The sequence below is a fragment of the Mesocricetus auratus genome, unplaced genomic scaffold (assembly GCF_017639785.1).
Source record: "Mesocricetus auratus isolate SY011 unplaced genomic scaffold, BCM_Maur_2.0 Super-Scaffold_4256, whole genome shotgun sequence".
NCBI classification, from domain to species: domain Eukaryota; kingdom Metazoa; phylum Chordata; class Mammalia; order Rodentia; family Cricetidae; genus Mesocricetus; species Mesocricetus auratus.
Genome location: NW_024429182.1, coordinates 57404496 through 57428203, shown reverse-complemented (window position 1 = coordinate 57428203; position 23708 = coordinate 57404496). Strand labels below are relative to the sequence as shown.

Below are 23708 nucleotides of genomic sequence, written 5' to 3'. Positions count from 1 at the left end.
GAGGTCAAGTGACTTGCTCAAGGTCACTCAGCAGGTGACCTACCTCCTGTCATTAACTGCCTTTGCCTGGATTCTTCCCCAGGAACCCAAGGCTTTCTCACCACACCTGGTAGCAGAGCCCTGCCAGTCCCTTCTTTGACAAGCTTTAGAGAGGTTGCTGTGTGCCAGCAGAGGCCAAGGTGCAAACTGAATCCAGTGTAAATTCATAAAAAACAATTTTATGGACTAGTGGGAAAATAGATGGCATGTCCCTGAAACTCTCCTAGTCTGAGCCTGGGTGTGAATTGAGGGCTTAACATATTGCTGGCCAGATCCCAGGCTTTACTCCTACTGCCTTGTGCTAGGGGTTAGGGTACCCACTTCCTGCCTCAGGGGAGCCAGATCCACCATAGCTCAGGCCAGGGTTAAGGATGGTCACCTGGGCTCTCAGCTGGCTACCTGGTTCTTCAGTCCTCAGGGGCCTAGATTTAAGAGCAGCTGAACTGGGCAGGAGTACCTTGGGTTGATGCTGGCCTAAGAGAACTGAGCCAGGAGTCACCTTGGCAGGCATCACCAGCCAAGCCTCCTTTGGGTGGTGTGAGCCTGTCTCATCACCCATCGGCCAACAGATAGCATGGCATCAGTCTATGGCTCCCCTGACTTTTCAGACAGGCTCGCACCCACATGTGGCCCACTGGATCTCTGGGGATCCCAGTGTGGCAGAGGGTAGCAGATGGGACTGGCAGTCTGCTGGGTGGCCCGTTGGGGGGAGGGGAAGCCAGGCCTCCAACCACAGTGTCCAGGGAGGCGTGGCTCCATGGGCCCATTGGAGGCCGAGATCTCGAGGGTGGGGTGGCCCCACCCTGGCAGGCCGGGTGGCCGGTGGGCGGCACCCCCACGGGCCGGGTGGTCTGTCTGCCAGAGCCTGTCCTGCCTGGAGCCTGGCCGAGCCAGCAGCAGGGGGTACAGGGACCAAGTGGCCCAGCCCCCTGGGCAGGGTGTCAGGGCCAGAGCCCAGAGGACTGAGGTTCCGGTTCCAGTCCCAGCCGGTGCGTCAGAACTGGGTAGATCAGGCGGCAAACAGCAACCAGGGCGCCAAGGCACCCAGAGACTCACCCGCCCCATGCTTCTGCTGGAGTCAGGAGGGGACACCCTATGGCTCTTTGGACCCTCGGGATAGCTGCAGGGATACAGTCCCCGGGGACACTGCTACAGGCTCAGAGCATCTCTTCAGAGAACAATGCCAGGATGGACCACCAAGTTCTCCAGAGCACAGGTGGGCACATGGGCTGCAGGTGGGCACAGGGGCTGAAGTGGGCAAGTGTCTGCAGGTAGGTATAGGGGCTTCAGGTGGCAGCTGGGGTTAGAACCCACCAGGTGGTTCCATGGGCAGAGAAGGGTTCTCAAGCTCTGGTACCAAGTGAGACCAGACCTGCCCCTCAGACCATAGACCTGGCTGTGCAGGTTGCTGTCCCAAGGAACAGAAATGTGTCTATGAGGGTCTGCTAAGGCCAGCTGGTAATGGCACTCAGAGAGATGGAGGGCCTAACCTGGAGATGCTGGTGTCAGGGAAGTAATACATTGGATGCTCCTGGGGGCTTTGAAAGTCCTATGAGAGAATGCGCCCTACATGGTAGGAAAAGAGAAACAGAAGAAAGAACAAAGAGGTAGGAGGTAGGACGAGAACAAGATACATGGGTGCCAGGGGCTGGGGGGGGGGTGAGAGTTCTAGCCAGCATTGGAGGGAGGGTACCTTCTCTGCTGTCCTCACTTGGCTGACCTGGGCAGGGAGAGGCTGGTACTGAAAGGAAAGGATAAAGGTGGTTGTGGGAAGAGGCTTGCAAAGCAGCCAGAGAAAGGTAAAGAACAGATGGGAAGATCTGTGGTAATGAGGGGCCAGAGTCCTTCTGAACCAGGATCCCCTGACATGGGTCCTGTCCCTCAACTCCTATGGCTGCCTTGTCTCCTTACATTTAGTTCACAGAGGGTGTGGAGGGGTCACTCTCTCATACACTGACCGTAGATCCCCCAGGTCTAGGATGCTGCCCTTCTCTAAGCATATGTGATGGAAATACTGTGAGAACCAAATATGGCTGCTCAGTTTAGCTCTGGGTGTTGGCCAGGAAGTGGGCTCAGAGACCAGTGCAGGTCCCACTGGCCTCAGCTGATGTGACACCCATAGGAGACCTGCCCTGTCCTGCTTCGTGAAGCTGAGAACGCTGAAGCTGGGTTCTACTTCAATGACCTTGAATTCTCAGGCCTTGAGACATGTCAACCTTGGATAGACCCCTTCCTCCCCCCAGCACCTCAGAAATGATCAGTCCCTGAGGGCTGGGTATCACTAAGAGCTCAGATGTGGCTACAGAGCAGATAAAATATTGCAAGCAATCAATAAGCACCCATCTCTTCATCTGGCTGCTGGGGGGGGAGCAGGAAAATTGGGGCACATGGGGTACTCAGAACCAGGCTTAGAATGATGGTTTTGGGGAGTGGCTTGGCTACATGCTGTCACCTGCCATGCATCTGTCCGGGTAGACAATGTATAAACCTGTGGCCTGATGAAGGATGAGGCATTTGAGAGGCATCCGTTAAGAGAGCCATAGACAGGCCTTCGAGAGGAGGTGGATCTGGGTACAACCAGCCTGGGAGGAAAGAAGTCTCAAACCAGTGACAGCCACCATCGCGTGTCAGGGAGTGGGCCAGAGCCTTGCCTCCTGAGCCCTGTGAGCATTCTGCAGGACTGTCTGCTGCTTCGAGTCACAGTCTCTCTGAGCTTAGTCCCCACTAGGAGTTTGGTGATGAATGGGCCAGCAAGAAGACATCTCTAAGCAGCAGAGTAGTGCGAGCACCAGGGAGGTCTCATGGCTGCTATGCAGTTGGCCCTAGGTCCTGTGGCAGTTCTGGTCAGTGACATGGAGGATACAGCGTGCAGACCCAGTGAAGGGAGAAAGCAAGCTCAGGCCAGCACAAGCCGCTGTCATGACAGGATGCGACAGATGGGAGGTCTAGGCCCTGATGTCCACCCCTCGGCCCTGAGGGTCAGGTAGGTCAGAGATGTTTGAGTTGGGAGTCCTGAGTGAGGAAGCTGCCAGCAATGGGCTGACCAGGAAGCACTCATAAGAAAGAGGTAGGGTTCCCAGACCCAGGGGAGGGGGGGGCTTATCAGTGGAACAACCAGCTTAGCTCTAGACCCTACTTGGATGGTAGAACCCTAACCTTGCCTCTGGCGGAGGTGTGGGATAGAGGGGCCTGCATCATTTCTACTTTCCAGCCTCAAGATATTAGAGAAAGGCCCTGCAGAACCCAGCTGTAGATTCCTCTGAGAAAGCCACACCTTCAGGTTGAGGCACTGAGGGTCTGACACCTTTTCCAAGTCAGACTTGGGGGTCTGCTTAGGTAACTTAGATGGTAAGATAGACAGGTATGGACCACATCTGACTCACAAGACTCTTGTGAGGGCTTTTGTGGTCCCTCGATAGATTATTATATGGCTTCCCTGAGGTATGGTTCCAAGATTCATGCCTTCTCCAACCCAGAAGAGAGATGGTACCTGCCTCCCCTGAGTGTGCACTGCTCCCAGGAAGGAGTGTGCAAGTGGAAAGATACTAAGTGGGTAGCCCCAGGTTGTGGGGTAAAGATGCTAAGTGGGTAGCCCCAGGTTGTGGGGTAAGGGTTGATGAATACAAGAACCTTCTTCCCATGCAGAGCCCCTCAGAGGCCAGGGATCCCCAACAAATTGATTTAGGATGTGCCTAGACCCAGGGACATGGGGACAGGAGTACATGCCTTCGTGCTAAGGACAGGAAGATGGGAGTACCATGGAGGGGAACAAGCTTTGCCACTGGACACCTTACCCTCCCCAGATCCCCCAAATCACGGTTCATTCTAAAGATGTCTCCCAGATGTCTATGTGTTTAAGTATGCTCTGACTACTAGGAAGCAGCAGCCCCTCCCACCACCATGTCACCAGGGCAGCATGGGCAATGATGATACCTTGCCTTAAGTACACCATGTCAATTATATGTCCCTGTGTGCCTGAGCAGCTTGTGGTTGCTTCTATGGCCCTTGACCTACATCAAAGGGTCAGGGTTGACCCTGCAGCCTCACTAGGACACACTGGAGCAGTGGTGGGCAAGGGGAATGCTTAAGAAAGGGGGGGAGCGGTCTGTGTGGGGAAAGGGCAATGTCAAGGTCTGAGGAACGTAAATGCTGTTAGTGTGGGGGCCAGTAGAGCAGATAGTAGATATTAGGGTGTTATTGAGCTAGAGCAGATTACCAGGCCTTCAGAGCCAGGGATGGTAGCTGAGGAAGCCTTGGTCTTTCTGACTCCCCTTGTCGGTGGTAAGTTCCAGGTGCAACCTCAGGTTTCCCATTCCTCATGTGCAAAAAAATAGAGGGGCTTCCCTGTTGTGTTCCACAGAACTAAAGAGATGCTGTCTGGGTGAGGTTTGGATCTAGCAGTCAAGAGAGATCCGATGGAACAAAGGCAGAGGAGGAAGCCCGGAAGACTCCCATGCTGTGGTCTGACAGGCCTGACAGGCAGGAATGGCCTTCTCTAAGAGGCCTTGGCACTGAACTCCAGGCTGAAGCCAGGTTTGGGAGTTCTGGGTACAGGTAACTAGATGTCTTCCCATGCTATGTGCTGCCCATGAGAAAAGGCAGAATTGGGGGCGGAATATGGCCTGTGGCAACAGCACAGGTTATGAGGGAGGCACATGGCCTTAGCTGTCACAGGGAAGTGGGCAGTTCTAGGTCAGTTAGTGAAGACAGTCCCCCATGAGTCCCGCTAACCCCAGACCCTTTTGCATTCAAGGGGTACCAAGAGTGGCAGTCACTTAGCCCACCCTGAATGGACAGCGCCTCCATCTGGTGGGAAGGAGAGGGCTGGAGTCCATAGCCTCCTCTGAGGCCATCTGAAGGATGTCTAAATTCTAGGACCCCAGAGTCTTATGTAGAGGCCACATATATGTTGGGGGGGATTTCTTCATTCCTCCCTCTCTTCCAACCCCATCTTTGCTCCCCTGGGACATGCACCCATAGGCTTCCCCCAATTTGCCCTCCCACCTGCTAGCTGGCTCCCTTCTTTTCTCCAGGGCAGGAGCCGGGTATGCTCATCCCGATTCTGTAGCTTCCTCCATGTGACATCCCCATCTGAGGGTCCTTATGATGGCTGCCTCAGTGACAGCAGCCAACTCCCCACTTATTGTGCTCCCCTTTTACTCTTAAGGCAGCCAGAGCTTCCTGGCTCTGAACATCTCCACTCCCGGCCCAGAACCTTCTGCCATTCCCATAGTTCCAGCCAACCAATCTGCATTTTTTAATCTTCCCAAGGCCCACCCCTAGGCTTGGCTACCATGACCCTTCAGAACTATCCCTTGCACAGATTAACACTAACCAAATCCCAAGAATATGGGTTGCTTGTGTGTCCTGAGGAAAGAGCAGACCACTCAGCACAGAATAGAGGGCTTGATTCTTAAAAGTGGGAAGCACAGATCCCAGAAGTATGCTTGGCTATCCAGGTTACCTGTGACCAAGGGCCTGGGAATCTAAGACACTGAGGCTGAGCCTCTGGTATTAACTTGGGTGTTTTTTCCTCATCTTCTGAATGCATATGCTGCCCACAGTGGACAGAACATTGACCTGGGCAGTGCCTCAGGTTGGGGAGACCTGGGGACCAGGCAGCCAGGGGTATGGCAATCCAGTCTTCCCTGTGCCATCTACTCCAATCCTGACCTCTACCCCATTACATCTGACCTACTCAGGCTGTTTCTGTGGGACCCTTAAAAGATCTCCACCCCAGCCATGACCTAGTACCGACTGTCTCCAGAGATCCTCTCACCCCATGCTGCATATCCAGGTCTCATTCAACATCTCTCTCAACTGAGGCCCAGGTCTTGCTATACATGTCATGGACACTGGGCTGTTCTGATTGCCACTTCCTGTTCCCCATTCCATCTTGACTTAGACTTGGCTTCTCCCTCCCACTTCCTTCTGGCCTGCATCCCACTCCCCCATCCTTTCCTGCTAGCTCCCTGAACAGAACCAGGGCTTCCTAGGTATGGGATCGGCTCACACCTCAAGGGGCCACCCTGTGGGCCACAGAGTCCCTCTGGGGTCTACAGGCTTCTTTGCCATTTGACTTAGTGTCACTTCCTCTCTGGCATAAAGGTCCCATTCATCCTTCACAACTGTGGGCCAGATCATGCCCCTCCCTTCAACCAAATAACTGTAGTGCTTTTCTGGGCGATGAAGACACCATCTTGCCCAGTGAAATATACCCTTCGTACCCTGGCCCTGACAATAAGAAAAGAAATAACCCTACCGTGTCCATGCTCTGCTAGAAAGATGATGGAGGGAGGACTGGACCAGAGCCAGGTGTCCACGGATGGGGACCAGGTTTCTTTATCCTAACCTTAGCCTCAGAGAGGGAGTTTGTACTGTCCTGCCTGTCCCATGCCACACTCACCTACTGACCAGGGGCTCTGCACTCTGAGCTCACTCCACACACCCACCTCCGTGCCTCTTTCCAGGGTAGGTGACAATTGAACATTTGTACCCCCACATCCCTCTGTAGATTATCCACAGAGAATGGAACCCCTGCATCCAACAGCCAGTGAGTCCTGCTGATAGCAGCTACAAGGTCTGGTGCTCAGATGCATGGGGCATAGGGGGGCCTACAGCGATCACGCAAGACTGACCCTGAGTTCCACCTTCAGAGGACTGCACCTATCTTTGGGAGCCTGCACCAGGGCTTTCCTTGCTCTGTCCCTTCTCCCAAGGGCTATGCAGCCACTTTCAGGTCAAGTGAACCTCTGATGGGCAGTGTTGTGATGCTGGGGAAGCTACTTCCCTGGAGACAAGAGACCCGGTGGTCTCAGAAAATCAAATCAACCCCTCCTAGTGGCTGGCCCCAGGCTCCTCACTACTTCCAGTCCTCTGGTACCCAGGAGACAGTGGTGAGATGGTCCCCTGTAATCTGAGGGAGAAGGTCACCTGGGATATCCTTGCATAATCCCACTCCCCAGTCCCCTCTAGCTCCCCTGAAGAGTGTAAGGACAGTGCAAGTACTGACCTTTGGGCTCAAGCTGGCTGGAAGGGGCAGTCACATGGGCAGCCTGCAGGGGGCAGAATTGCAACAGGGACTGAAGCCTGTCAACCTTTTGGAACTATCCTTGGGAGGACAAAGAGGGTGGGCAGCTGGGAGGGTTGGACCCAGGATAGGCACTGCTGGGCTCTCAGCAGGGTCTAGGCAGCAGGAGAGGGGGCAAGGGTACAGAGGATGATGAGGAACAAGACACTGAGTAGGGGTACAAGAGACAGGAGCAACTGCCTTGAGTTAAAGAGCCCCATTCAGAGTGGGAGCTGGTGAGGGTCTGGACACCCTAGTACACTGGGTGGGGCCCCAATTCCAGGCCGAGCTCCAACCCCAGCCCCAGCCTGTGGTAAGCCCTGTAACAGTGTGGGCAGGATGTGGGGGGGACAGGGCCCCACTCCACAGCCCCTAGGCTGAGCCCTGGGCCCCCCGAGCCAGAACAGACTCAGGAAATGGCCTGATTGCGTTTGTACGGGAACGCCAAATCCCTTGCAGCTGCGCGGGGCCAGGGCCACGGGCGGGGCGGCCATCGCCAAAGTCTTGACAGCTCCGAAGAACGTGCCAAGGGGTCTGGGCCGCTGGCCGGGGGGCGCCTTTCCCAGGCCAGAGGCCCCCACCCCACCCCACCCCAGGAGAGCCACCCCCTTCCAGTTCCCAGAACGGAGCCCAGCTGTGGAATAGTGACGGGGTGAGGTCATGGGGAGGGGGCGCATTACTCATTGCTTGAGGCAGGCAGGAGGGAAGAGGCAGGGGAAAGGGGCCCCAGGCCTGCTAAGCCTCAGAGCAGGGTCAGGAGCTGGGACAAGCATTTTTCCAGCAAGGGCCTGGAGGGGTGATGCTAGTAGACCCCTATCCTGCACCCCACAGTCTCCAAGACTTCGTTCAGGGAGGGCTAACTTAGGGTAACTTTGGAGGGGGGGGTGGGTCCCACAAAAGATGTTCCCAGAAAATACACATTGGCCTCCTGCCAGTCCCAGGCTCAGGCCGGCACCACGTTGTCGGGGTGATGGTTAGGAAAACAGTAAATAGTGAGGCAGGGGCCCCCTGAGAGAGCTTGGGAGGGGTGGGACCTGCTGTCTGTGATCCCCTGTTCCCTACCCTTGCCTGCACACGTTTGAGGGTGACCCTGTGTACTCATGTGTGAGCACGTGCGTGGGAGGGCCTGCGTGGGAGTGCCTACGTGGCCACATAAGATGTGTATGTGTCCTGCACTCAGGAGAGAACTAAGTTTGGGGCTCTGTGTTAGTCCCTATACTTGTTGCAAGCCAAACCCCTACAACCCTTTTCTTCAGGCTTTGTGTGTTGGTGACAAGCTGTGGTAGCTTGGACCCTCAGCTCCAAGAGTAAAGTACCCCAAGGGGTCCTGCACACAATGTGCTAGCAGGGAGGTTGTGCTTGGTAGAATAGGCAAGGCTCTCTGGTTCCATTCAGAGTGAGATGACACCCCCCCCCCCCCCCAATTCAAGGTAGCTATTCTCACAGAGCTGAGCTAAATGAGTCCTGTGCCTCAGTCTCTTACACAGCCACCCAAGTGTCTGAGTGCTTGCACAACACACAAGAACTTTGCACATAGACTCAACCACATGTATACCTACTCTGCACATACATAGATTCAGAAAACAAGAACAAACCCACCCCACAGGGGTATCTCTTTATGGTCTGCCTCAGAAGCAGGCAGAATACTCCCCATACATTCTGCCCTGGCATTTTTTGGGGGGCCTCTGGTAAATGTGTGTTCAAGGAGCAACCCCCAGAGCACAGAGCTCTACTTCACCAGGTGGAGAGGGTCCAAAAAGCGGCCCCCACATTGGCTGAGGCCATGGGGAGAACCAGGAGGCCCTCGGCATCTGCCTGTGATGGAAGCCAGGTGTAGGGAATTAAGGAGCTTTCTCAGGCTGGAAGTTGAAGGCCCTTCTGAGGCTGAGGCAGGCAGCTCGGCTTGGGGTGCGGGGTAGGAGCGGGCAGGCAGCTTGCGTGGCTGGAGTCCCATGTGGCTGGCGGGCGGGAGGGAGGTGGGGGGATGAGGGAGGAGTGAACCTCATCCTGGAGCCTGTGGAGAGGCCTGGCTTTCGTCTGAAAGGCTTAGGGGAGACCTGGAGAGATTAGATCATGTGCTGGCAGGGCTTCCTGGCCAGGGGACTGAGGCCCAGTGGGGAGCGGGCTGTGGGGTCATTCTGCGGACACTACCAGGGAAGCACAGAGACCCCAGAAGGGAGACATGACTCTGAGTAGCTCAGGCACCTTGGGCCTGGGGCAGAGGAAACCGTGAAGCAGAGTTCTCAACCCCTCTCAGCTCCAAATAAGATGGAGGAGCTGTTGGGGGGCAGGTACAGTGGCCAAGGCCTGAGGTATCAACTAGACACCAACAACATGGATTTGCTGTGTAGGGACTCTAGACCCCCTGGACTCAGGCCACCGTGATTCCTCTGACTGTGGCCTGGCTTAAGGAAAGGGATTCTGAGGAGCCTGAGTGTCAGCATACTCTGAGGGTTGCATATGTTGCTTGCCTCAGTTTCCCTACCTTTGAAACAACCCAGAGAGATCTCTGTGAAGAGGACCCTTGGGTAAGTGTGGGTGCTCTAAGGTCCCTAGGTGCAAGGTAGAGAGAGGAAGGGCCTGGTAGGATGACAAAGAAAGCCTGACCTGGTAACTACTAGATGCAATCTCACACTTGGACCCTGTGTGGTGGCTACTGTCTGCCAACATGCCATTATTAGGAACCAGGAAGGAAAGTTCCAGATAGAGACTGTAGGGGTAACTATCTGACTGGTGACCATGTCCAAGATTCTCTCTCTCTCTCTCTGGACTCCCTGTCACCTTTCCCAAAGTCCTTCCTGATCCCCACATGGAACAAGGTAATTGCTCTAGCATAAGAGGCAGCCAGGGGCCAGGCATTGGTGGCACAGGCCTTTAATCCCAGCACTCAGGAGGCAGAGGCAGGCAGATCTCTGTGAGTCTGAGGCCAGCCTGGTCTACAGAGTGAGTTCAAGGGCAGTCTCCAAAACAATATAGAGAAACCCTGTCTCAAAAAACAAAACAAACAAACAAAAACAAAACAAAAAAAGAGGCAGCCAGTCCCAACACTGGGTTGCCTGAAGCCTATGTGGACGCCGATATCTTCTCCCTCCTCAGAGGGTCGCCTGTGTAGACAGAGCCCTGGGATTAACCCCTTGGCCAGAGGCGTTTTCACAACTGCTTTGCATAGCCTTCATCTTAGAGTAAACTGAGGCCTGCAGACTGGCCCAGGGACTTACCCTTCCTGCCAGCAGCAGGGCTTGTCCATTACCCTGGTCATCTCACTCATGGCATGATTGTCTGTCATGTAGCATAACTATTTCTCTGTGTCTGCCCCTCCAGGCTCACAACTCAGTGGAGAGAAGAAGACAAAGAAGAGGCTGCCCGTGAGCAGCGCCAACGGGAGCGAGAGAGGCAGCTGCAGGACCAGGACCAGGACAAAGATGAAGATGAAGGCGATCATTCTCTGGGACAGCCAGGACAGCAGGCACTGTAGGTTTCTGGGGCTTGGACCTCTGTTTACTGCCACATAGGACCTGGGCAGAAGCACATACTGGGAATCAGGCCTTAGACTTGGAGCCAAGGTGTAGGAATTAGAGAAAGGGACCAGCTCATGGGAAAAAGGTCATTGCAGTCTCCAGTAAACACCATCTGTGGGATGCTGACTAGCCAGAGGGTCCACAAAGTTATGTGAGGCCCTCCCTTCCCAACCAGCCTCCAGAGGCCCTGACTCAGGATCTGGACACCCTGAACGGCTCCAGCCCTGGCTTGGACTGGTGCTGACCCCAGCCATGAGGCCCTGGCCCCCAAGCCCCCCGCCTAAACTCCTGGCTGCCGGTGACTCACGGAGGCCAAGTCCAAGTTGGCGGCCATGGGCCGGCTCGTTTCCTCCTTGGGCCCAGGAGGCCTCCGCGGCTGGGCTGGGCTGTTTTTCCAATAACTCTCCCCTTCCTCCTGGCCCTGTTTTGTTCCATTTTCTCGGAGTCAGCAGCTTTGGGCGGGGTGGGGTGCTGTAGGGGTCATGGCCTCTCAGTCAGGTCTTCAGTTACTGGGTCTTTGCTAGCCCCCAACCCCTTCTTGCCCAGTAGCCCACCCTGATGCTAGAGAAAGTCTGTGAGGACCATCCAAGAACCACAGCAGCCTCAAGGAACCCGAGAAGGATGGGGGCAAGGCACAGCCCTCTTTTGTACAGTTCTAGACTGAAGAAGGAAGCAGAACCATGCTTTGAGGGAGCCTTAGATTGATGAAGGAAGTACAGCCCCTGACCTCAGGGAGCCCTAGACTGTTAAAGAAAGCATAGCCTTGTCCTCAGGGAGCCCTGGCTTGAGAGGAGAGACCTAGACTAATGGGGGAGGAATATCTCTGCTTTCAGGGAGCCCTAAACTAATGTGAGCAGGATAGCCTGGCCTTCAAGGAGCCCTAGACTGATGGGGGAGGCATAGCCCTACTCTCAGAGAACATTCTGCTGAAGGAGGAGGCATACCTCAGTTCTTGAGGAGTCATAGACTAATGAGGGAGGCATAGCCTGGCTCTCAAGGAGTACTGACTGATGGTGGAGCTGTAGATCTGTTATCATAGAACCCTAGACTGATGGTGGAGTCATAGCTTTACCCTCAGGGAGCCCTAGACTGATGTTGGAGCCATAGCTCTGCCTTCAGGGAACCCTAGACTGATGGTAGAGGCATGGTTCTACTCTCTGGGAGGCATAGACTGAAGAAGGAGGCACATGTTTGTCCTCAGGGAGTCCTAGATTGATGGTTGAGGCATAGCCCTTTCCTCAGGGAGTCCTAGACTGATGGTAGAGGCATGGTTCTACTCTCTGGGAGGCATAGACTGAAGAAGGAGGCACATCTTTGTTCTCTGGGAGTCCTAGACTGATGGTTGAGGCATAGCCCTTTCCTCAGGGAGTCCTAGATTGATGGTTGAGGCATAGCCCTTTCCTCAGGGAGTCCTAGACTGATGGTGGAGCTGTAGATCTGTTATCATAGAACCCTAGACAGATGGTGGAGCAATAGCTTTGCCCTCAGGGACAGCACTGTTCTCAGGAAGCTGTAGACTTCTAGAGAAGCCACAGCTCTACCCTGGGTGATTCTCTCACCACAAGGTGACAGAACACAGCCTTGGAGAACTACCTTTGAAGCAGATGGTGGCCCACTGTGGGAGTCAGGGCCTGAGGGAAGAGACAAGGAAAGGAACATAGGCTGTACCATGTCTTTCCCTAACCCCTTTTCTCCGGCTCTTTCAGCCTCAGCCTAAAGTCCTCTGAACTGGATGAAGATGAGGGTTTTGGTGACTGGTCCCAAAAGATGGAGCAACGACAGCAATGCTGGGAGAATGAGGGGACTGCAGAGGGTTGTGAGCCCTCTCAAAGTGAGAGTCCAGAGGAGCAGCAGACAGAGGACAGGCAAGTGTGGACCAGGCTGGACAAAGCACCGACTTTCTCTGACTCCAGCCTGGGCCTGGACACTTTCTTTCTGTCTGTCCTTCCCCAAAGGCCTCCCAGGGTGCTCAGAGGGTGTGAAGCAGGTAGGGAGGTGAGAAGAAAGTGAGACAGCTGGCAGGATGGACAGTGAGGGGGCTATAGGGAGAGAACGGTGAGGACATTACATTCCTGGGTTCCCCAGGGCTGGGGGCCCCATCCTGGCCAGCTGTGGCCAACTGGGGTGGGGGGCTGCCACATCAGCACACAGCTGCAGCCCACTTACGTAATGTAGGCGCTGCAGCCCACGCCCGCCCGCCCTCCCCGGGCTGGCTGAGCTCCATTCCCACGAAGGGGAGCAGGTACTTCCAGATGTGCGCCTGTGAAGTGGCCCAGGGGACACGCTTTCCAGATGTGTGGACGTGTATGCCTGTCTAAATCAGGACGAATGGGGGCCCAAAGCCCCCTTGGGTCTGGAGATGAGGGATTGCTGATGAAGTCTCACCTTGCCTTCCCCCCAGTTCAAGGCCAGGTGTGAGGATAAATCTGCCTTTCCCATCAGGACTCTGCAGTGAGGGTCTCCAGCCCTGCAAAGGAGCTCCAGAATTGGAGACCAGGGCCCCACTGCCTTGAGTGGGCTGGAGCCAAAGGCTGAGCTGTCTTCCTCAGTGATCCAGCCCTTCCTGGCCCCTGGGAGGCCCCTGAGCCAGCAAGAGCAACCGCTCAGCTCAGCTCAGCTCTTTCTCATGTAATGACCTTCAGCTTCAATCATCCTCTGTATTCCAAAGACCCCCTGTTTTTCTGGGGTCCTGGTTCTGAGCCTGTCCATTGTCAACTATCCTGGGTCTGCCCATCACCAGCCTCAGTTTCCCCTTACATACCTGTGTGCTTTGTGCATATTCTGGGTTTCTAGGCAGGCAGCTAGACAGCCCTGCCTTCTGCTCACTCTCTTCTCCTGCTCAACAGCAGGGGGCACTTTTGATCTTCCAGCAGAACTCTGGTGCTGCAGCCTCCACCCTACCCTCAAACCCGCCTGGCTGCCTGGCCCGCCAGCTCCTGAAAGGCCCCTCTGTGTGGCTGCTGCTGGCTCGGACCCCAGCCCACCTTGGGCGGTGGGTTTGGGTTTTGGCTGGCACGTACACCAAGGGGCCTGACATCATGGAAAATACAAGGATTTACTATCTTCTCCTCCAGGTTTAGAGCCACTCAAATGCAGAGTCACGCCTGGCCGCCCATTGGCAAGCTGCCCCTCCCCAAGGCCCCTCGCCTCAGAAATGCAGTCCCTTCCCTGGCTTCTTCCACCCACTGACACAGCATCCCCAAACACTCTGGGCATGGGCCCCCAGTGGCCTCTCCTCAATGTTATATTCTGCTGACCCATCTGCCCCCATATGAGCAGGACAAAAGCCCCCAGAAGCTGAACTTGACAGGACAGAGGGCTGCAAGAGGTGTCCAGCTTCAGTCAGCACTTAGGTGGCCCTGTACTGTGAGGAGTGGGCAGTGGCCAATGTCTTTACAGAGCCTTCTAGGGCCTCTCGTACCGAGGCCTTAGGACAGTGCTGGTGTTGAACAAAGCCCTACATATCCTTCTGTAAAAGTGCTATGGCTAGACCTATGAAATGTGTGCTGTGTGCTGAGATGCTCAAGGGTTAGGGCCCCAGGACCTACATGGAGGAAGAAGAACTCTGATTCCCTCAAGATGTCCTCTGACATACCCCTGTCTCTTTAAATAATAAGTAAATAAATGTTCACACACACACACACACACACACACACACACACAATGTTTTTTAATCACTGGCGTCTTAAGAGCTCTGTGGACCAACTCATTGGACTGCCCCCATTTTAGAGATAACACGCCTGAGGCTTGGAACTGGAAGTAGCCTAGAACCAAGCAACAAGTTGTCCTCCACAATTGCCTCTGTCTCCCTTTTCTCCCACAGGTCTCAACAAGTCAAAGTCCATCTGGAAGAATTAAACCTGAGCCAGGGAGAGCCCAATCCAGAGGATGCTGTTGGGAGTTGTGGGGAGGCAGAAGAGGTAAGAGGTGAAGGATCCCCCAGGGGCTGGGTCTGTGATACTCTATGCGTGCTGTGGTCTCAGAGTGACCTAGAAGAGACATCACTCACAACACTGTACTTGAGTCCTTCCAGGACACATTCTTGGAGGGTGGTGAATCCGGTGACCTGGGCAAGTTCCTCCTCCATGACCAAGAGACTCTTCCCTGAAGTCAGGGATTCCAGAGCTGTAGCTTGTCAGGGCCAGAGCAGGTCTGAGGCCCCAGAGGGGAAGACCGCTGCTCCAACAGGCCCTGGGTGGGGCAGGAGGGTGCAGGGAGGGGTCAGCTAAGCTGCCTGTGTTTCTTACCCTTAGAACCTGACAAGTCATCAGGCCAGGACCCCCAGCCCTTTGGCCTTGGAGGAGACTGTTGAACCGAGTTCACCTCCCCTAAGCCCCACCACCAAAGTAGGTGAAGCCTGAGTACTTCCTTTCTCCCTGCTTGTGTCCACTGTTCACGCTCTCTTCATCCCCTGCTGCACTGGTAAACCCCTGTGATATGGAAATGGGGTTGGGTCAGTGGGTAGACTCATTGGGGGAAGCATTATGAGCCTAGTGTGGGTATTGATGACCCAACCTCTGCACCCTCCACAGTTGGCTGATAGGACCGAGTCCCTGAATCGCTCCATAAAGAAGAGGTGTGTCTATCTGCTTTCTGGCATTTCTCAAAGACACGTGCAATAGCAGCTGTGGGTTGAGATCAGGGATGTGGTGCCCAGGGAAGTGCCCTGCAGGGCTGGGAGGACTTTGGAAAGGAACATAAGGCTTATCCTTTATTCTACCCCCCCTGCAGCAACAGTGTGAAGAGGTCCCAACCAACCTTGCCCATTTCCACAATTGATGAGCGCCTGCAGCAGTATACCCAGGCCACTGAGGTGAAGTATACTCAGTTCTCTAAGGCCAAGCCTCCTCCTTAATAAGCCATCATCATCACCCTAATGCCCATCACCTAAGCCATTCTTTCCATCCCGTTATACCCTCTCTACTCAACCAGTGTCTTTCTATCAACCCACATTGCCTCTTCCTCCAACCCTAGGTCTGTCACATCACAACAGACATACCTCTGTCCTGTCACACACCCCATACAACACACCCTCATGCAGCCAATACTCCCTCAGTCTAACAAAGCCCACTTACTCAAACAACATCCCTCCATCTAACCTATACCCCTCCATCAGCACTGTTTTTCATTTTATACCCCTCTACCTAACCAACACCCCTCCATCCGACCAGTACCTTTCTAACTAGTACCCTGTGCCCAGTGTCTGTCTCCTCAACTAGCACTTGTCCATCCAATCACCACCCCTCTATTCAGGCAACATTCGTCTTTATACTCTTCCTCCTTCATCAAACCTTCAGAACTGGGGGTAGCTCATGGGGCACCAAAATGAAGGATAGGACATCTGTCCAGAATCCCTACCTCCAGCAAGCACAAAGACAAACAAGGGCTGCTGAAGTCCACCATGGTAACTGTTTTGCGGCTCTGTCTCCTCTGCAGTCTGCTGGCCGAACTCCCAAGCTGTCCCGACAGCCCTCCATAGAGCTGCCCAGCATGGCTGTGGCCAGTACCAAGACTCGTTGGGAGACAGGAGAGGTACAGACTCAGTCTGCCTCCAAGACACCCTCCTGCCAGGTAGGATTCCTTCCCGGGCAGGCCAAACTGGGAAGGCTGAGCATGGAAAATTAGCTATCACGGGGCTGGGTGGGGTGGGGATGTCCTTTGGAAAGGCAAACCTGGGATAGCCAAGGTGAAGTGTGCATGGGATAGGTTTCAAGACTCAAGGAAAAATCCATGTTGTCCTGATAAACAGGCAGCATGACTCTTCTTTTCTCCCTGCCAAAAGTGAGGTGGGTAGGTCCTCCAACCTTCCAGCCAGAAAATACCAGGCAGAGGAAAAGGCCCTTGGCCATTATCTGTTCTGTGACACACCCTGCCCTGTGTCTGCCCCCAGGATATTGTAGCTGGAGACATGAGCAAGAAAAGCCTGTGGGAGCAGAAAGGAAGCTCCAAGATCTCATCCACCGTCAAGGTAGGTAGGTTTGTATGTGCTAGGCACAGGCTAGTAGTGAGCAAATATGGCTGCTACTGCGTCCCATCCTAAAAGACTTCCTGGAGGCAGCAGCATCCCCCTGCTATAGTTATCTCCTTAACGCTTGGTCTCACCTAACAGAGCACCCCAGCTGGAAAGAGGTACAAGTTTGTGGCCACTGGACATGGGAAGTATGAGAAAGTGCTCGTGGATGAGGGCTCAGCACCATAGACCATGGATGTATCTTGGTGAGTCAAAGGACCAGAGCATGACAAAATGGGTCTTCCGGGGAACATACTGATATGGATGAGTTATATCTCAGGTCTTGAGGGCTGGAGGCATGGTCTTAGATTTGCTATATCTTCTATCTGTCTTCCTGGCTCTCTGAAGTCTGGAACTCTGTCCCCTCAAGCAGGATCAGGTTGGCCCAGTACTGTTCCCATTTAGGAATTCCTATCATATCCAGGGGGCTCATCATAGTGTGGGCTGAACCTGAAGAAACTGAGTAAGTGTGGCAAAGCTTCCAAAAGTGTGGATTATCATACACACAGTAAAAAAGGTGGAACCTTGGCTTGCCTCCTGCCCAGCTGAAGGCCCCTAGGGACTCTTGATATTCTCCCTAACCCATGGAGAACACAGAGATGATGCCTGTGTAGGTATACATACATTTATTGGTGGCTCTAGCTACAGCCATCGTACCCGTCATATCCCAGGTAGGACTGCCAGCCCAACCCCTGCTGAATCCTGTTATGGTAGCTGTGACATGGAGCCTCTCCTGGCTCCTTTGGGTCCCTCCTCTCACAGCCGATGTTCTATCAGAGTTGGGAAGATGTTAAGGAAGATGTCCCCCTAGTGCCTGGCCCCTGCCTCTTTATGACCCTCTGGCTTGGCCTGTCCTTACCCAACTGTTGAAACTTGGTTGTGTGATTTGCACTAAGCCCTGCCCTTAGTGCAGTCCTACTCAGTAAGCCTTACTGGCAGGAAATCAGAAGAAACACACATGAGACCACAAGACATCTTTTCTCCACTGCCCGGTCCTATGAACCTCTGAATACCCCTTATTCAAACCAGCTTGCACTGGGCCTAGAGCCCTCCATGAACCCTGGTCCTAAGGTCAGGCTCCCACCATCCATGAACATTCTCTAACCGTCAATCTCCTCCATAACCCCAAACTGCCTCCAGCCACATGCTCCTGGCTTCCTCCTTCTCTCTCACTTGTCATTTCTGCTTCCACCAACTCATCTGTGTCCATCCAATAGGCTCCTTTTAGCAGCCATCAGCTAGCTGCCATGGCCATGCACCATTCTGACCCATTGCGTTCACTTGTGAGGACTGAGGCCCTTTCTCTGTATCCTCAGCCTCAGTCAGTCTCTGTCCACCCCAGTCCAGAGAGTCCCAGAAGTTCCTCTGGCTACGTCATTGGAGCCTCCAACCTGCTGCTGTCCGGTTGAAGTTCTTGGGCTGGGAATGCAGCTCCAGGATGGGGTTCAGGGTAGGAGGCGGGCGGACAGCCTCCTGTAGCTTCCGGGCATTAAAGCGAGGTCGGCACAGAAAAGGCAGGTGGCTGAGGCAGGCCAGGGGGTGCCCCCCATCTCCAAGCCCCACAGGGTGGCCTCTACGGGACTCAGCTAGTGACATGCGGTACAGCACTGCATCCCACATCCTAGAGGCCCTGGAGGCAGGGGGCTGTGGGCCCACAGGAACTGACACCTCTGGTTGCGTGGGTTCCAGGCTCAGCCCTGGCTCTGGAAATACAGGATCCTCTGCCTCCGCCATCAGCTGCTTCTTTAGGCGTGTCCAGCCACTAAGGCAGGGCTTGGGTGCAACTTTGGGAACAGGGCATGGGTGGAGGCCTGAGGGGCCTGAGGCTTCAAGGAGGCTGGAGACATGCTTGGGCTCTATAGCATGGCTGGCTGTGGACAGCTCCTCTAGGGGCTCTGCTTCAGGAGCTGCAGGAGCTGGGCTATAAGGTAAGGGTCCAGATGAGCGGTAGGTAGGGGCTATGGGCACCACCACCCTAGCACCAGCCTCTCTGGACACTGAGGCCTGAAAGCTGGGTGATGGCCTTGTTACAGGGGGTTCCTCAGGCCCAGGACTGACTGACTGCACCCCGGTGGGCAGGGGGCGGATATGTGCCACTGGGATGAGAGGCTGGGTTCTAGCAGTGGGAAGGCTTTTATCCCCATCCAGGGCCATCCTCGGGGACTCAGAAGTCCCGGTATGTGAGGATGGGGATAGCCGGATCTGCACTTGGGTGATGTGGGTACCACCTGCAGTAGGGGCAGATACATGGGCAAAGCCACTGCGGGGCCAGGCAGTTTCTGGGGCTGGGGCTTCAAGCCTAGGAGGTACCTTGAAATGAGTTGCCAGAGATCTTTGCTGAGGAAGGCTGAAAGAGAAAGTGGACTTCTGCAGGGGTGAGGCCACATGCTGAATAATGGGGGTATGTGGGGAGCGGGGTAGGGGGGCCACCGTGTGAGGGACTTCAGCAGGACGCTGGACTGTGGTCTCCAGGTCATGACTGGCCTCACTCACGGGAGACAGGGAAGTACGGAAGGCCCCAGGTGGAGTGGGAGTCGTTCCCACCATTTTCTTCCGAGCCGCTTTTTTCAGTAGCTTCTGAAGTCTCTGGTTGTCTCTTCCCGGTTTGGGCAGCAAGGGTGGTGGGGGCCCAGGGTGGGCCTCGGATCTCGGGCCACTTGCTGCTGGAGGCATCGACACAACTGAAATGAGCATTCCTGGTCTGGGTAGAGGGGAGAAATAGTGGTCAGGCTGACCCCCTCTTTTGCCCATAGAATGGGCTAGGTGTTTGCCTACTTTATGAAGAAGTGGGAGAATCTGCAGACTCAGCTCCTAGAAGCTTACTTCCCAGGCTCCCCCAAAACTGCCAAGTACCTTCTAACCTTATGCACTAGTCACTGTGGGTGGCTTCTTCATACCCTGGTGTAGAGGCGAACTTACAGTGACTCCAGGTCACTTGGTGGGTGACAAGGGCTAAAACCTGCCTTCAGGGCTCTGTCCTCTATGATAGCCCAGCACAAAGCCGACCCTATTTGCACGGACCAGCTTAGACCCAGATCTAGAGTAGTGCAGGATGGGAACAGAGACCCACTGATGAACTGCAAGCCAACTGCCTGTGCCTGGCCAGCTGCCGGACAGTGGTAGAGGGCAGGCTGCCTGCAGACACGTGAGGGGCGCCATGCCGTCGCCAGTCTGACCACAGGCGTGTCCGTGTGCTTTGAGACAGTGGTGAGGGGTGGCAGCCAAAAGGCTCAGGCAAGCTGAGGCTGTATCCTTAGAGGTAGATTGGCCGGAAGATGGGACCAGTTTTCGCTGAGCTATGCTGAATGGGATATCCCCACAGCCCTCCTGCCAAGGGTGGTCCTGGCCAAGCTGCCTGTCTCGGTTTCTGGGCGCCACGTGTTTGCAAGGACATTGACAAATGGCATCTGGGCTGAACTGGAGGCTATATGGTTTGGGGCAGAAGGAGGTCTATGACTGCTGCAATAGGAGTTGGCTCTGCTGAAGCAAGAACAAACATGGCAGGGGGGCTGGAGGGGTCATCCCACACTTACGCTCAGCTTCTGGCTTACATTTAGGAAAGTGGGACTTGAGGATTGGGGTGTCTTTGGATTTGGTTAAAGGGGGCTGCCTCAGTGAGTATTCCTTCTGAGCAAGCCTAGGCCCAGAATAGAGTTCATCCTGAGAGAAGGTCTCCCAGGTGACTGACCACTGTAAGCAGGTTCTTCTCCAGATAAGAAGGGATATGGTGAGGGCTGATGGCCACTAGGAAGGTAGGATCATAGAGAGGAGCAGGCCATGCCTTTCCTTCAACCTCAGCCTAATGCACCCTATGCCCTTGCCTATGTTCCCAGGAGAGACTCCAATCAGATGCCACTCCCAGCCCTGACCGAGAAGTTGCTTCCTGTTGCCATTCTGGCCTGCTCTGGAGCCTCCAACAGCCCAACTGCCACCTCCCCTCCTTTTGCTCCTGGACCCTCTGTCTTCTATGCCCTCTCAATCTTTTACCGACTCTCCCAACTCTGCCTCTCATCATCAGCTAAAGGAACCACCCTCTAGAGGAGCCAAGAGCTCCCAAAGAAGGATGGAGGAGAGAAGGCCAGCATCCCAACCAGATCCAAGGGATACCTGTCCCCATACTGAATGCTCAGGACTCTGAGTCCTGCCCTTCCCTGTTTGCATATCCCTCATTTTATGTAATAAAGCACCTTAAGTGGCCCATGCACTGGCTATCCTGTGCTCACTAACAGGGAACAAGGTGGTCACAACAGAAAGTTGTGTTGACCACCTCACACTGCATAGCATAAATCAGCTCTGTGGGCAACCACTCTGTCTTGTCCTATGACCTTGCAGTGTGTTATGCTCCAGGATCTTAGGTATGGGGTGACTCAAGTTGGGGTATCAACAATGGAGTGTCTTACTCTTCCAGAACATTGGTGACACTTCCTTGCCTGAATAAAAATAAACCTACTAGCACCTGAACGAGAGCATTTCAGTCTCTTCCTGGTAGTGTCTACTAAGGACAAGTACTGCCACCAGGCATTCCACATCTCAGTACCTGAGGGTGTTCTCTGAAGTGTGATGGATGAACAGGTAGATGGAAGGATTGTTGGATGGATGAGCAGTTAGGTGGATGGGTAGCTGATGGATGGATGGATGGATGGATGGATGGATGGACAAATAGGTAGATATATGATAAATGAATGGACGATAAGACAGATGGAGGGGCAGAAGGGTGAATGATTGATGGATTATTAAATAGCTGAATGGGTGGATAGATGATGCACCCATCCATCATGAATGGACAGGTGGGTGATAGGTGACAGATGGAAGAGTGGGTGGGCTCATGGGTAAGTGAATGGATTGATGGATGATAGATAGATAAATGGATGGATGGGTCAGTGTGTAGGTGCAAGAATAGATAATTGATGGGTAGATAAAGGGATATATAGATTCATGAGTAGCTGGCTGGCTGGGTAGATGAATGGATGGGTAGATGGAGAAGTGAATGGAAAATGGGTGTGTAGATGAATAGTGGCAAGTGATGGGTGAACAGATGATGAGTGGATGGATATGCTGATGGGTAAGTAGTTGAGTGGTTGGATGGATAGATGGATGGATGAGTAGATGGATAGGGAGGTGAGTAGGAAATGGTGAAAAAGAAAGGAGAAAGGATGGGAAGTAGTGAATGTGAGAGCTGATTGTGAGGATGAATGAATGTATAGTGGCTGAACAAGTGTGTGAATGACAGTTGGCCTGCAGGATGTTGTCCTCATGGGCTCCCTCCCCTCACAGGCCTGCCCATTGGTCTCTGAACCCTGTTGCTTCCAGAATCTGGAGATCCTTGACTGATGATGGTCTAAGCTTGACAGTGACATCCACCTAGACATTCAGAATCTTGACTTTCTGAAAGCTTCCAACTCCACTGGTAGGAACACATAGTGCTGGAATATTAAAGCTCAACAGATACAGCTGCTAAATGGGTAGATGGACCCATTCCTGTTCACAGCCCCACGTGATAGAGTCCTGTTCTGCACAACCAGGAGCTTCTCCCAGGACACAGGACACTCGCCGCCCTTCCTACTCAGATGAGGTGATGACTAAGGGCAGCAGGCAGAAGCTGTTTCAAGGTTAAGGAGACAGGGAATGAGACTCTAGCATAGGACCAGAATGGGTTGTCAAGTGGCAGAGGGAAAAGTGTTTATTGTACCATGCTCCCCTGACTTGCCCAGCGTTGCTCTTGGGCCTTGAGAGGAGAGTGCATTGTGTGCCCTGTAAGTACCACTCTGCTAAATCTTGCTTGGGTCTCAGGTGTGGCGTCTACCTCCAGTTATAACACTGCCCACCTTGCCAAAGACACTAGGACACTGCCCTGCCTGCCTCCTGAGGGCCCAATAGCTGCTACTTCTACTTCTACATCCTGCTCAAAGTAAAGACCCACGAACATGGGAAGTGCCTTAATACCAATCTATGTTTTTAGAACCAGGAGAAGCTGTCATTCAGGGAGGCAGCTGCTGCCCAGATCACAGCTGCTGAGTCCCAAGTGCCATGTCAGCCAATCCTATCCTGGGCTTGGCGGAGCTAGCCACAGTGGGTCAACTAGGGGTGCTGGGTTAGGCTCAGGGTCCACGGACTCTTCCACTCCCAGTCTGCTTAGCATCCAAACTGAATGACTTCTGAGCACCCCACTATCCTGGGAGTCATCCATATTGGCTACTGGAGCCAAGACACTGGAAGGGCAGGCCCTCCTCAACCTCCTCTGTCCTCTAGACTCAGTTCTTCATCCACCAACTTTGATGGATCTTCCACAACCACTCTGCAAAACCTCAAACTCCACTGCTTCTCAGGCTCTGGGTAGAACGTCCAGCTCCCACCCAACAGACTTTATCTCCCACTCCCCCCAGGTCTCCAGGCCTCTCCCAGATCCCCAACAAGCCTTTCGCTCTGTTTCCTTTCCCCACCAAACCCCAGCCAAGCCAAGTAGGACCTGTTGTGTGTTACCTGGCATGTGTTACCTGTTCAAGTCTTTAGTGGCCGGCAGCAGCTGGTCCAGCAGTGCCCACTCTATGCTGTCCTGCTGTACCTTGGGCCTGGTCCCCTGAGAAGGAGATGACTGTTACCCAAAATAAGACCTGCCCTGTCTCTCTGACCTCACTGACAGTGCCTGCCAAAGACTTCTGAAGTGGGCAGCCACTCTCCCCTGCTGGCCAAAAGGAGCCATTACAGAGAGAGCAGCACACCCACCTATAGAACTCTAAAGACCCCCATTCCTCTCAGACAAGAGCTTCTGGATGCAGGGGTTTGACAACATAGACTGGACCAAATTCCTCATGCTTGTTCTCTGTGTTCCTCAGCTGAGGGATATGCTTGGTCCCAGTAAAGCCAGATGAAAGAAAAGGAGGCTGACCCCACCACAGAATAGATTGAGTCCCCTTACACCAGTGTGGAACTTTATAAACTCTACATGACTCCCCAAGGCCAAATTGAGCTGGGCATCTATGCTATTTGGAGCTCACTAAACCCTATCTATCCAAGAACATGGGTGGGTGTGGAGGGAAGCATAGGCTCTGGCCAGGAAGGTTGGGGTAGCCCA

At 54.1% G+C, this 23708-nt stretch overlaps 2 protein-coding genes across 7 annotated transcripts in view; one reads left to right on the top strand and one right to left on the bottom strand.

The window, feature by feature from the left end:
- Positions 1-20836, top strand: part of Lsp1 (lymphocyte specific protein 1) — a 33779-nt gene extending 12943 nt beyond the window's left edge. For 3 of the 6 annotated variants that reach the window (XM_005064174.4, XM_040751221.1, XM_005064176.4), the window contains exons 2-11: positions 10430-10579; positions 12333-12491; positions 14450-14546; positions 14880-14972; positions 15159-15202; positions 15358-15439; positions 16063-16197; positions 16517-16594; positions 16736-16842; positions 20470-20836. In XM_005064174.4, coding sequence (XP_005064231.1) covers positions 10430-10579; positions 12333-12491; positions 14450-14546; positions 14880-14972; positions 15159-15202; positions 15358-15439; positions 16063-16197; positions 16517-16594; positions 16736-16825 — 928 coding nt within the window. In that variant the 3' untranslated portion in view covers positions 16826-16842; positions 20470-20836. Of the gene's footprint in view, positions 1-611; positions 1256-2855; positions 3023-4456; positions 4594-10429; positions 10580-12332; positions 12492-14449; positions 14547-14879; positions 14973-15158; positions 15203-15357; positions 15440-16062; positions 16198-16516; positions 16595-16735; positions 16843-20469 lie in introns of those variants that run through there. The other 3 variants (XM_040751190.1, XM_040751187.1, XM_040751198.1) reach the window with 3 other exon arrangements.
- Positions 17248-23221, bottom strand: LOC101824298 (proline-rich protein 33). The gene is made up of 2 exons (XM_005063336.3): positions 23131-23221; positions 17248-19337 (listed from the first exon to the last, which is right to left on the bottom strand). Exon 2 carries the CDS (start codon positions 19328-19330, stop codon positions 18011-18013), a length of 1320 nt encoding a protein of 439 aa, XP_005063393.2. The 5' UTR covers positions 19331-19337; positions 23131-23221; the 3' UTR covers positions 17248-18010.
- Between the last annotated feature and the right edge of the window lie 487 nt (positions 23222-23708).

Excerpts from the sequence above, each read along its gene's own strand:
- LOC101824298 (XM_005063336.3), bottom strand. The coding sequence starts at position 19,330 with ATGCTCATTTCAGTTGTGTCGATGCCTCCAGCAGCAAGTGGCCCGAGA.